Here is a 13,569-nt window from a genome sequence, read left to right as displayed (position 1 = left end):
GTCGAATCCTACTATTGTTGAACACGCTAATAGGACTTATTATATCTTTTATTAATTAATTGGGCTACAAAGTTGTATGTTATCTAATTTTAGTAGTTTTTATGCCGGTTCTAGACGTTTGCCCTTTACCGTAAATCAAGAGTTATACTAATGCTTCGTAAACAAAGGAAGCAAAAGCATTGGTAGTCACACGCTTGTGTGATTGTTGTAATAATTGTATCGGCAATTACATTCGATTAACACTAATTCCATAATAAGAAGGAAGAAAATCAATATAGAAGAGATGAGAACAAACGTAAATATCGGAAAAAGTAGGTGTTAGATAATAAAAATAATACTACACAATCCATAAATTCACCATTAGTTCTAAAATTTTTATTAGATATTTGTTAAATTAAATACCCAAATAAAAAGTAAACCCCTAAAGTTAGTAAAAAAGATTTGAATCTAATTATTTACACCGAATCAATAGAATTTAAAAACATACTCTTAAACTAGAGTTGAATCCGAAGGTTGGGGAAACTCTTCAATTAATTAAAACAAGAAGAGGACAAATATTTATTTGTTGGAAGTTTTGATATAAGACCAATTGAACATAAACCTGTGGATGCTGCACAAGGTCACTTTGATCACTTTGATTTGTGCCCAAAAATCGACACTTAACAGGTCGGCCTCAAGATCAGGCCAACTTGTACAAGCTAATCCAAATAACTCATCAAAATGCTAGCGAATTTGGCATAGTTTGCCAAACTTCTAGAGGCACATTTACAGCTTAAGTAAATAAATGCCACATTTTTCTTTCTCGACTAAAAATAAGAATAAACTTGGCAAAGAAAAATTAAATCAGCTCACTGATTGATGTGAAAAATCAGCTTCGAAGCGAAAAATGAACTTAGGTTATTCTGTTAAGAGTTTACCGAGGACGTTGAATAATTAATAATAATATCTCAATATTGTTTTTTTTTTTGCCAATTCTTTTTTTAAAAACATCCCGGAACTAACCTGTTAAATTCATGCACGATCATACATGTGACGAAATTTAGGCGAATATAAGTACAACCGGATATGAGAAAAAGGAAGTGCTTTCAATTGTGGTGTCTAGTAGAAGTTAAATTGTCACGAGGTTGAAGGTAAGTCTCATAATCCTATCTTAGCAATGAAAATGAAAACTCAAAGAAATAGAATTTGTTTTTTTAACGCAGTTATAGATAATAAATAATTCATTTGTGTGACTTTATTTCAAGTAATAATGTAAGTTTAATTATTTATTTCTCGTTCATCCATTGGTATTATATACTCTTTGTATATAGAAAAGCTTATGATTTTGCAAGCGGAGTCTTGCAATTCTTACCACCTAAATACGTTCTTACAGTCCTTATCAAAATCAAAAATTAGGGAGAGCCGCAGAATACTGAGGGCTGTAGTTTAATTTTTCTTAATATCGGTTTATGATTGTTTTTTTATAAGCTACATAAGAGATTATTTTGATAGATTGGATACATTTTCTTCTTCTAAGCATGAACCTGTATTTTAAAAAGTTCTAGTGAGCAAGAATTTTTGTAAATCAGGAAATTACTGAGCGGTATTTCAGTGATGGGTCACATTAGTTTTTAGTTGATAGAGTTAGGATCTTAGTCGGGTTAGTTCTGAATGACGAAAATAATGAAACAACTTGACATTGTAATTATCTACGTCAGCTGTTTGTGAGAGTGTACCGTGTTGTTTGTTAGATTTTACCCTTCGTGATAAAGTTTCCCGCAATCCGCCTCAGTGTACCGTTTTGATAGTTATTTCTTTGTTGTTGTATATTTGCGATCATTATTGTTCCATATAGGAGGGCTTTTGTTATTGTAAATAATTCTTTTTGAGGGATTATTCGAAAGGAATATTAAGGTCATCTTATTTCCTATGAGTGGTTTTGAATTGCAGGAGACTGTAGTTGTGGGAGTTCATGGTTTGGTATACGTAAGATCCGGGACCATATTGTCCACAATTAAAGGGAAACAGGAACATTAACTCACCATAGAGGTAGGAAAAATGAGATAGCCTGAAGTCCTGAAGACAAATCTCAAAGTGGAAATCATGATTCACTTCAATCTGTTCTCTAGTTTAAATCTGTCGAAATCGAGAGGCCTCCGTACATCGCAAATCCTTAGTCAAAGTAGAGGAAAACGAGTCCTATCTTACGTGTAGGTTGTGGGAGGTGTCAGGAGCAATGGAATGGCCTGAGTGTACATACGCTGGGAAATTTGTGCCATATGAGGTTTCCAGGATAGGATTTGGTCAATAGTAATGCCTAAATTTTTTTTAGAGGAGCTGAAAGGGGATGATAACTTAAAATTAAGGAGGATAGATGGAGTTGGATCTGAGAAGGGAATTGGAACCTTTAATGGCCTGAGTTTTCATAGCGTTTAGCCTTAATTTATTCAAAGATGCCTAAGCACTGAACCTATTTAGGTCTTCCTGAATATAAGCAAACACTACGAATAACTCTATATGATACAAACGCTATATAATATGTATTATGAGAAGCCAAGGACTACAAGTATGTATGAATAGGTATATAAGATTTCCAATAGGACGCATTAATGCTGTTTTTCAATTTCAGGCGCTTTTTACATACTCCTCGATTAAACTATCTTAAAGTCTCTTTCCGTTTTAAACAAATATTTTACAAGTGATATAGGACCGTCGCTCTCTGGGAGTTTTAGTGGGGCGGGTCTGGCGCGGAAGGATGGACCTATATGTATTGAAAAAATTATCAATAATTGCTTGTTAGTTATTGGTAATTTTATCAGTACTGAAGCGTAAATCTGCATCTTAAAAATTATTACTTTTATATCACGACTTCTCACATACTCATAAATATACAAGATGGAAAATTTCAATATTGAACGATAGAATGAATAAACTAAAACGTGTTGCCTTGTAAGCAAATTTTTATTTTAATATTGTTATAAACCAAAATATGAATTACACAGTTTACAGTACCTGTAAACAAATAAACGACATTAAAAGTATATTTATTCAGTCATTCCTTTTTATACAGCTAAATAAACAGAACACTTTGTAATCTTTATTTTGTAAAACAAGCAGCACTCCAGTTCTATGCACTCTATTGGTACGCATTGTAGGGATTCAGATGACGGGGCGAACTCAAAATATAATATTAAAGAAATTCACTTTCTTCACATATATAGATAATTTTTCACATTTTATTTTCATTGATGTAGATCCAGGCGTAGGCGTAGATCTGAAGCCAAGTGACCCGAAACTTATTCTTAAGTGATATTTAGATTGATTTTGACACACGCACTCATACCTTCCTCGCTGATAATACCAACATTCAATTAGCAAATTCTGAAGTGGCCTTTTTTTACTTAAACATTCAAAATTTGTGCATTTTACTTCACTTTATTACAGATTCAAAATGGGTTTTTTCAAGAATAACAGTTGTTTAATTTAGGTATTTCCCGGAGTAAAAATTGGGGGATATTACCCAAATTAATTATTATATTGGTAAGCTGGTTTAAATTAAGGAATTAGTTATAGTTTGCTGGTAATGTGTGGACTGTATTTATAATAACTTGATATAATGGTTTTAAAATGAAATAACCTCTATTCTCATTAAAGTTTTCTGACACAATTTGCTGTAGAGTTTGAGCAAAATGATTACAATGTATGTTAGTTGGTTAGTTGTAAATATGGTTTTATTACATTCATTGATGAAGGTATTACAGTTTACTTGGTTGATTATATGGAGCTTGATGGTTGGTTCTCTCTTCTCATCCTCCTGCCGCCGCCGCCTCTCTCGCCTGAGTCGAAGGATTTACTCCCTCATCATTATGAGAAGAGACCTTCTTGAAGAGTTCTGTACTCTTCTTCTCATGTCCAGGTCAGGATGGCTTCTCGATTGGTTCTAACCCCTTTGTTTTTGGGGACCAAGATGGCTGCCCAGGCTTCTTACCGCATATCTTTGCCACTAGATGGCATCATGAACTTCTTTTCAGAGGTGAGGGGGCGCCTTACTTAAACAACAGTTTTATTTAAAGGCTCTATTTGTTTTTTGGGAGGGGTGAATTCGTATTTTAGGCAAATTACCCGAGGCTAAGGGACCATCACAGAACCTACATTCATTCATTATTGGCGCAACAGACACATGTAGCCTGCTCAATCGTTTTTGTTTAGTCATCCCTGTTGGCTGCGCACCTGATGGATATTTCGCTTTTTCCAAGATTTTTTACATTCATCTATCTGGTTTCCAGTCTTCCCTTAGACCTAATTCTATCTGACTCCTTTTGATAGATTTTTCTTGCGGTCCTCGCTCCATCCATTCTCAGGATATGTCCCAACCATTCCATACATCGAAGACGAGCGAAATGGGATATATCAAGATCGCCTTGGGCTTCCTGGTTTGTTCTTGTGCGGAGAGTTCATTTCTCTCGTTTAGGCCCTAATATGTATCTTAGGATTTTCCTTTCAAAACGATCTATTCGTTCTGCAGGTGCCTTCGTAAGGGTCCATGTCTTGCAGGCATATGTAACAACAGGCCTAATCATTGCCTTGTATAGTATAAACATGGTTGCAAGGCTCAATTGTCTACTTTTCAGAAGGCTGCCAAGAGAAAAGTACACTCAATTGGCTGCTATTTCCTTATCTTCAATATGGATATCATTAATTTTGGATCTGAGGAAGGCAAAGCTGGATACTGTCTGAAAGGTGTGATTTCCTACGAAATAGTGCTATGGTAGATGTCTGGATTTCTTCTTCCCTAAAACAAGGATTTTAGTTTTGTCTTCGTTAAATAGAGCCCTATTTCCCGTTCCTCATCTTCCAACCTTTATAGCTTGTACACACCTTATATAGGCTGGCTGCGTACCAGGACTCCAGAATCCAAAATGTTTTATAGAAAGATCAACTGTTTTAAAAAGAAGCAAATCGCTATAAAGTTTTGCTAAATTGTCAATAAACAATCTTTACTTTTGAAGAAAAGAAAATGGTTAACTTTGTTTCATCCTTTACTGAAATGATCGTCCTGCAATTACCATTTCATCGGCATATGCAAGCAGTTAAGTCATACTGTGAAATATAGTCCCTCCATTATTTAATCCTGCCCTTCTGAGGATGGTATCCAGAAAAGCATTAAATATTAGTGGGGTCAAAACAGAACCTAAATAGTATAGAAAAAAATGTTGGATAACTACTTTTGTAAGAAATGTAATGTACAATAATTATCCAAATAAGTTGATTTTAATCTAAGTATATCTTCTAGTTTAACTGCATCACAACTCTAAATAAATTACAGTAAATAATGAATACTTTTATCGAACTATACAAATTGGCCTTACTGTTTGTGTTTTTTGGTTTTACTGTTTTTTTTTTTGTATTTTTGCAAATAGTTGTACAACATAGCGAATGGAACGGGAAATTGTATTAGAACATTAGAAGTTAATAGAGTATAAGTAATAATAATGAGGGCCTAACGAACTCAGAGGTTAGATGCCGAAGCCACCAATCGCTCTATACATACATCCTTCCAGTTCTGCCCCTTCAAACCCAATTCTACTAAATCAGTTTTAAAGCAATCTTCCCATATACGTTTTGGTCTACCCCTCGGACGTTTACCCGTCGGTTCAGTGTTTATTAACATTTTAGGGATCCGCTCGTTACTAAGCTCTACAACCTTACACACCCATCTTATACGCCGCAATGATATAACTTGAATTATATTTACCGGGTGTAGTTCCCTTAATTCAGCGTTGTGTAGTCTTCTAAATTCTCCTGTCAATTCATCCTATTTTGATCTGAATATTTTACGTAATACTTTATTTTCGAAAACTTTAAGGCACTGTTCATCCCTTAGTGTAAGAGGCCACGTCTCGCATCTATAAAGAACAGTGAGAAGGATAATAGTTTGGTATATTCTAATTTATAGGTTTTTGGATATAAATGCAGAGTATAAGTATAAATAAATATCACCAACTGAATAGGATAGAATAGAAAACGCGTCAATATTTATATATTCAAGAAGAGATGCTTAGCATCTGAAAAGAACATTTACATGTTTCTCAGTCAAAGGAAACCTACCGAGTTAAGAAGACATGGAGACACAAAGTGTGTGGGGTTGGATTGCATATAGGGCTATATGCTGGAAACAGAGTTAGACATTAGCAAGCCAATATTTAGCTAACTAAGGTAACAACTTATTGGCTAAATAGTTATCAGAATTAGTTCCGCAAAAAAATGAAACTAATTAAGTTAATTAAGCTACCGCTAATTCTTTAAGCTAAATTAGCTGTTAGTCGAAATTGACAACTATTTTAGCTATCGAGACTAAAACTAACTTTAGCTAATTTTTTTAACTTTTTGAGTATCGAACATATTAGAGTCCCTTAATATGTTTTCGGAGATGCTGTAAATGAAAATTAAATCGATTTTATGATCGCGCACTTCCATATCGATTTATCCTTTAATTTCTGAAGTATTAGGGCCTCCTTTTATGTTTTGGAAATTACTATAGTTTTTTTTTTCATTTTCTACAAATCTGAACAAACATAAATACCCAAATATGTTAGAAATCCGAAAAAGTTAAAATCAGTCGATTCGGAAGCGCACGATCAAAAATTCGATTTCATTTTTATTTTCAGGATCTCTGTAAACATTTTAAGGGGACCTAATCAGGAATCAGAAAAGTTAAAAGAAATCGATACGGAAGCTCTTGATCATAAAATAGATTCCAGTTTCATTCCCAGCACCTGTGAAAACATATGAGAGAACCTTGATATTTTAGAAATCATAAAAGTATAGATAAAACTAACTAATTATTAGTTTTTGCTATAGCCAAAGCTTCATAACTAAAACATATTTGCTTATTTGAGATGATAGCTAATTTAGTTATAAGCAAACACATTACAACTAACCAGTTAGAGTTTTAGTTTCCAAAACAAATAAAGCTAAATTAGATTTAGTTATTAGTTGTAGCTAACTTTTGCCCAACTCTACCTAAAAACCCTATTCCACCAAGAATACCAAATATGTGAGACACAGGTATCAAAACTTCCCTGAGTGTTAGAGGTTTGGCCTGAGGTTTAACTACCTGAGTACACACATTATATATTATTTACTTAATAAATATACGATATATATCCTTCGTGAGTAACCAGTCAATATCTTACCTCATATAGGGTCTCTATCAGTAACGATTATAACCAAAGTACTCTTTTGTAGAAAAGATCTCGAAATTCCGCAGGCAAAAACAAATTGCCATAACTGCAATTATTGCACTATTTTGTTGATTAATGAAAACAATATCTGCTTTTAAATAAAATAAAATGGTCAAGAACTTTCAGTAGATTCTTGAGACAAAAAGACTGAACAGTTAAAAAAGATAAATTTAGCACTATATGTGAGGCGAAAACTAATTCACACTACAACTATAACAAAAATAATAAAAACGTAATATAAATATTATTGATGAACAGTCTGCTTTACTTTTGGATTACACATGTATTTCGAGATAAAAGCGAATAATTGAAAAAAAGGAACACTCAAATACTTGCAACCCCTCCAGGTTCTATACAAGCCCATTGATGGACTGCAAGCTCCACAGGAAATTGATTCAATCTTTCCTAAAGGCATGAATAACCAAAAACCGTTAGTAATACTTTTACGGTTTTTTTACGGATTTGTGTGCAAGCTTGTGTAGAAAATCAAAATATAGCAGATATATATAGCAGCTTATAACATAACCTTATAACTTATACAGTCAGTACCTTATAAACCATTAACAAGATAAGAAATTTATGATTTTACTACTCTCAATATTACTCGATATGATTAGCAATTTTTCATTTTCGTGTAAATATTGTTAATTTAAAACTAAAGAAATAAAAGGGTAACAATCTTTTGTTTAATTGCTTTATTGGTAACCCTTTTGCTATCATAAAATGCTTGACAAAAAAACATAAATAGAATAAATTTGCCAATTTTTTTTCTAAATAGACTGAAGTCTCAGAATAATAAAACTATTATTCATTTCATTTCATAAGTAATTCTGAAAAACGAAATATTTTTACTTTATCTTGAATACATTTAGAAGTTAATAGGATTGCAGATATTTTAATAAAATCATGCTAACATTTACCATAAAGAAGATATAATAGAAGAAAAATAAGAAGCTTGAGATAGTTCATTAAAGTTGTAGATTGAGAAAGGACTAAGGAACGGCTCTATGTCAGGTTAGAACGGACAAGCTCAATCATGACTCCGGTTTTTTTATGGGGCTCTATGATTTGCACTCTTTTGTTTCCAATTCCTTCGGACGTTTTTTGGAGTAAGAAGTATTTGATAAATGAATTAATAGTGAGTCTAAAATAAATAATACGTTTTCAGTTTTGTCATACCAGTATCCCAAAATTACCCACTGTGGGTAACGAAAAGCTATAGCAAACATAAAAAAAGAAATCGTTTTAGATCTCAATTTCTCTCAAGAATCCTTTGCCGTATTCAAGTGTTTTCTGAAATAACGAACGTTGGAATACTTTTGTTGACTGTGCACTATAGGAAATGTAGTTTGGGAAATAATAAAGAAATTGGACTTTGACCTAATTTTTATTTTAACCAAATCTAGTGGTTGCCGTATCCATTAATCTTTTTACATAGTCTTGAAGTGAAACGAAACCACATTTACATGTTGGTCAAGCGTCTGAGATGGGATAATTTGAATAGTTTTACTTAAGAGTCTCAATAAATATTGAAGGGAGACAAAATATTTATTTAAATTTAATACTAAACTGTCCATTAGTTTATTTTTACAACTTTGCCAAGGTTGGCATTGCATTTAGAAGGTATATTTATTATTTGCTCTCGTGTTTATCCAAACAATAAATGCTTTTATAAATATGTTGATTCAAGTGTTTTCATCGCCTTTTATATATAGCGGAACAGGTGAGATCTTAATAACGGCGACATGGGTGGAACGAGAACACTCTTCCTGGTGGTGGCCGTATTGGCTGCTTCCTGCTTCGCACTTCCAACTAGCGTCGTATATTCTTCTAGCAAGGCTGAAGCAGAAGCCGCTAGCGAAGCCCAAGCACGTGCAAATGCAGCCAATGCATTCAGTACAACCCTCATAGGTATGAGTAATTCTATTTTTTCGAACTAATGATTGTGCTCTTTTTATACTTCAATGCTTCAGGTCAGGATGGTGTCACGAGGTATCTGTCTGCAGACAGTAAAGCGCAAGCAGCAGCAGAAGCTAAAGCTTATGCCAAAGCAAATGCTGAAGCAAACCAAGGTTTCATCACCTTGCCTAATGGCCAAGTTGGTAGGTTGGAACAAAGTAAACCCTTTTACGATCCCCCAGTTTAGTATTTCATACTATTCATCGATTTTTTTTATTGTACAATAACTTTTACGCACTTTTAAAGTATCAAAATACGAGTCTCAACAAGGAGCGGAAGCCAAATCATCGTCTGCAAGCAGCACAAGCAATGAAGCCAATGTCAGATACAGTGAAAGTAAGTAAATATGGTTTTATTTTCCCTTTATCATCTTAATCTTTAGTGATTAAGTATCCATAGATTGCTCTTAACCAACTACTGACGAGAGTCATGGAAACGGCTGCACCTACGAAGAAAAACTTTATCAACAACATTACATTACATTTTACTTGCTTTGATGTGGGTGCTAATAGGCGTCTGTACGTCTAGTCGTTTCTCAGATATAGTTTTTCATAAACCAAAAAAGTTTATTTTCTTATATTTAGTTTCAACAACGAAAATTAAACATTTTGCGAATTTATTTTGGCCATTATCATCTGCGCCTTGGCGAAGACGTCTATAGGTCGTTCCTAGAAATAGTAGTTTACACAATATTTGCCAAAAGAAACTATTGATTTTCCGTTATTTGGAATAAAATTTTGCTCTTTGAAAAACTGTACCTCAGGACCAGTTGAACGAACTGTATTATGGCTCGTATTTAGCTAATTTATTTAATTTTAAATGATGTTCTGTAAGGATTTTGAGAGTAGTATTAATGATATAACTATGAATGAAAAATTACGCTAAATGAGCTATAAATTTACAACAGTGAAAAATGATTTTTTCACTAATGATAATGAGGTTTATGTATGATTGTAACCCAGGCCAGGGTGGTTTCCTGAGGGATTTGTCAGTTGAAAGAAACGCACAAGCAGCATCACAGGCTAATTCCAATGCCAATTCTCACGCCGAAGCAAAGAATGCATTCATCACCTTGCCTAACGGCCAAGTAGGTAAGTTGGAATTGAATAGAATGCAATACGATCCTTAGTTTCAATTTTAATATTGCTAATCGATTTTCTGTGTTACAATAATTATTACGCACTTTTAAAGTATCTCAGTTTGAATCTCAGCAAGGATCAGAAAACAAAGAATCAAGTGCAGCCAGCAGCAGTCAGGAATCAAGTAGCAGATACAATACAGGTATGTAGGTACGACTTATTTTCTAATGATATTATTAATATGTAAAATTCAATTTTCTAAAAATTATGACAAACTATCGAATGAATGTAGAGAATAAAAATTTGACAAAATTATGAAACATGAATTCTTTGTTAGAATACTACTGAACGTCTTTACAAATCTTTATTTTCCAAATACAAAAAGTCCTACGTCTTTCAAATATTGGCTAATAGCAAAACTCAAATCAAAAGTCTGAATAGACAAATCAGCCTAGTCATCACTACGCGACATCCAAATACATACTCTTCCAGTCTTGGAGTTATGTGGTTTATAGATTGTCGATGTGCTGTATTTTTTCTGCGCATATGTTTTTCTCTCCTGATGATGTTTCAACTAACGAATCTGATGATGGTTATTTTGCTAGGAATAATTGAGAATTTCTATTAATACATAAAAAAGTAAAAATTCATGTTTTGTATGATTGTGGTCTAGCCCAGAGTGCTATAAACCAAGGTTTTACTCTAGAAAGAAACGCACAAGCAGCATTAGAGGCTAAAGCTCAAGCCATATCGAATGCTGAAGCAAATAACGCATTCATCGGCTTGTCGAACAGCCAATATGGTAGGTTGGGATAAGTAACATATTCACACTTTTGACATGTTGTTACTTCTATTTTTTTGGGGGGCAATAATTTTAAAGGAACTCAATTCGGGTCTCAACATAGATTGAAAACCACAGAATCGACTGCATTCACCAGGAACACTGAAGCGCAAATCAGTAATAGTGAGAGTAATTAAATATTTATTTATTATTTTCGTTTGATCATATTTATGTTCAGAGTACTCACATCCCGAAGTAATCCTTAATCTGTACCGCAAAATCATTTTAAGATTTCTGTTTTATCTGTTTATTTCTTTTTGTATGTATTATTCCTTTTAGTGTTTCATATGTTTTCAGCATGTTTGTTAAGTTAATTTTGGAACTGTTCCGTCCTAGGGTTTCTTCCCTGGATAACAAATAATTCTTCTTTGGTGTTCGGACACATGCTCAAACCACTTTAGTTGTTGCTCCTCTGAAATTTATTAACAGGACTTGCCAAGTAACTTTCTAAGGTATTTCATTTCTATGGCGGTTGTCTTACTCATGTGCATGTCGAGAACAGTACAGAGAAAGAAATAAAGATGGATACATCATTATTTGCTACAAAAATACATTAATTGCTTTCCTGACTGTTGAAAATCTCTTGATCGACTTCCTCTACTGCTGAGAATTGTATCCAAGTATTGTTAGTCATATACATTATCTACTATCCTAATTAACTGGCTCGTAGTTGCAAGCAATGTGAATAATAAGGCCTTCCACACCTCGGTCGATAAACATTACCTTGCTTTTAAGAGGATTTATTTTCATCCCTTTTCTACTAAATACCTCAGGCCATTCGTTGACACCCAACTTTAAATTTTTTTGAAGTCAGCCACTAAAACGATATATCTGCATGTAGAAGAGCTTGGGATGCCACAGGAATTAAATTGTAGTACCCAGTTATTACTTTTATCTTCTTATCGACTCTGAGTTCGCAATTACAACATCGTCTTCGTCTATGGCAGCATCGGTATCCCCGATCAAATTCTCTTGGACTCCGGGTCTTCTCAAATTATCTTGGACTATAACGGGTATAGCATATAGGGAATTCCATTTCCTAAAGAAAAAACCTCTCTTGATAGTGGTAATGACATAAATTAAAATTTACATATGTAGGGCTACATTGTACGATACATTGTTTACCTTTCTTTCCTCTTATTTTATGCACTTTGCTTCAGAATTCACTTTGATCTCCTTACATTACAATGGATCTTCCTTCCAAACTCCTCCCAAGATCTTGCTTAAGCTTCTTTAACTACTAAAAATAATTTTAGAAACTAAACAACAGATGGGAACATGGGTTAAAAAGGTTCTAAGAAAATGCAAGTATATTATTCATATTAATTAAAATTTTTAATACTTATTATGAGAGTTATTTACGAATATATTATTTGCATAAATATATGTAATAAATGAAATAACGTAACTGACGAATTGATAATTTAAAAGTTATATAAAAAATATTTAGTGAAGTATAACTTGTATTATACTTTAATAAAGGTGAATCTAACTTATTTTTATTGTATGTAAAAAAAATTTAGCTTCACAAACAGTGTTCTAAACGATGTTCATAAACAGTCAAATGAAAACGAATAATAATACTGAATTGGTAAAAAATAGACATGATATTCTTTACTTTTGAGATACACATTAAAAAATATAAAATAAACATGTATCTTCACAAGGTAGAATAAATATCATAGTTTCAGTAAACGATAAATGATTTTTAGTTTTAGTTTTAAACTAATGCCTACAGCTGTTAATGTAAATGTTCCCCGGATAATATAATAAAATATATAATGTTTAGGATATGCTGGAAAAATAAGTTCCAATGGCGTAGTATCCAGCGGAGTAATCGGTGGTAGCCACACCTCTACGGCGGAACAAGAATCTGCCCAGAAAAGTCAATCATCTTCTAGTTCACAATCTGAATCACAAGGCTCAGAATCACAATCAAGAGTGATCCTATATCCCAACCAACAGCTACCAATCCCCAATCCTTCAATACAAGGGCCAGGAGTCACCCCATGTCCAAAAGGAAAACTTCAACCACAACAACCATTGCCTTATCCATACCCAATAGCAGGTGGTAGTCAGACCTCATCGACGGAACAACAGTCTTCACGTCAAACAGAGTCTTCCTCAAGTTCGCAATCTGAAACACAAGACTCAGGATCACAATCAAGAGTGATCCTATATCCCAACCAACAGCAACCAATCCCTACTCCCTCAATACCAGAGCAAAGAGTAACACCGTGTCCAAAAGGAAAACTCCAACCGCAACAACCATTGCCTTATCCATACCCAATAGCAGGTGGTAGTCAGACCTCATCGACGGAACAACAGTCTTCACGTCAAACGGAGTCCTCTTCTAGTTCACAATCTGAAAAACAAGGTTCAGAATCTGAAACAAGAGCGATCCTATATCCCCAACAACAGTTACCAATCCCTATTCCCTCAGTACCAGAGCAGAGCTTGACACCGT

General features: G+C 33.8%; 1 protein-coding gene across 1 annotated transcript in view; it reads left to right on the top strand.

Moving 5' to 3' along the window:
* The first annotated feature begins 968 nt into the window (after nucleotides 1-968).
* Nucleotides 969-13,569, top strand: part of LOC106690464 (keratinocyte proline-rich protein) — a 14,647-nt gene continuing 2,046 nt past the window's right edge. Inside the window, exons 1-7 of the mRNA XM_067046498.1 lie at nucleotides 969-1,130; nucleotides 8,939-9,134; nucleotides 9,197-9,325; nucleotides 9,429-9,518; nucleotides 10,145-10,273; nucleotides 10,374-10,463; nucleotides 12,892-13,567. Coding sequence (XP_066902599.1) covers nucleotides 8,969-9,134; nucleotides 9,197-9,325; nucleotides 9,429-9,518; nucleotides 10,145-10,273; nucleotides 10,374-10,463; nucleotides 12,892-13,567 — 1,280 coding nt within the window. The 5' untranslated portion in view covers nucleotides 969-1,130; nucleotides 8,939-8,968. The remainder of the gene's footprint in view (nucleotides 1,131-8,938; nucleotides 9,135-9,196; nucleotides 9,326-9,428; nucleotides 9,519-10,144; nucleotides 10,274-10,373; nucleotides 10,464-12,891; nucleotides 13,568-13,569) is intronic.

This window comes from Halyomorpha halys, unplaced genomic scaffold (genome assembly GCF_000696795.3).
Source record: "Halyomorpha halys isolate HHAL.00 unplaced genomic scaffold, Hhal_1.1 Scaffold51.1, whole genome shotgun sequence".
Classification (NCBI taxonomy): Eukaryota; Metazoa; Arthropoda; class Insecta; order Hemiptera; family Pentatomidae; genus Halyomorpha; species Halyomorpha halys.
This window is presented reverse-complemented; position numbering and strand designations above follow the sequence as displayed.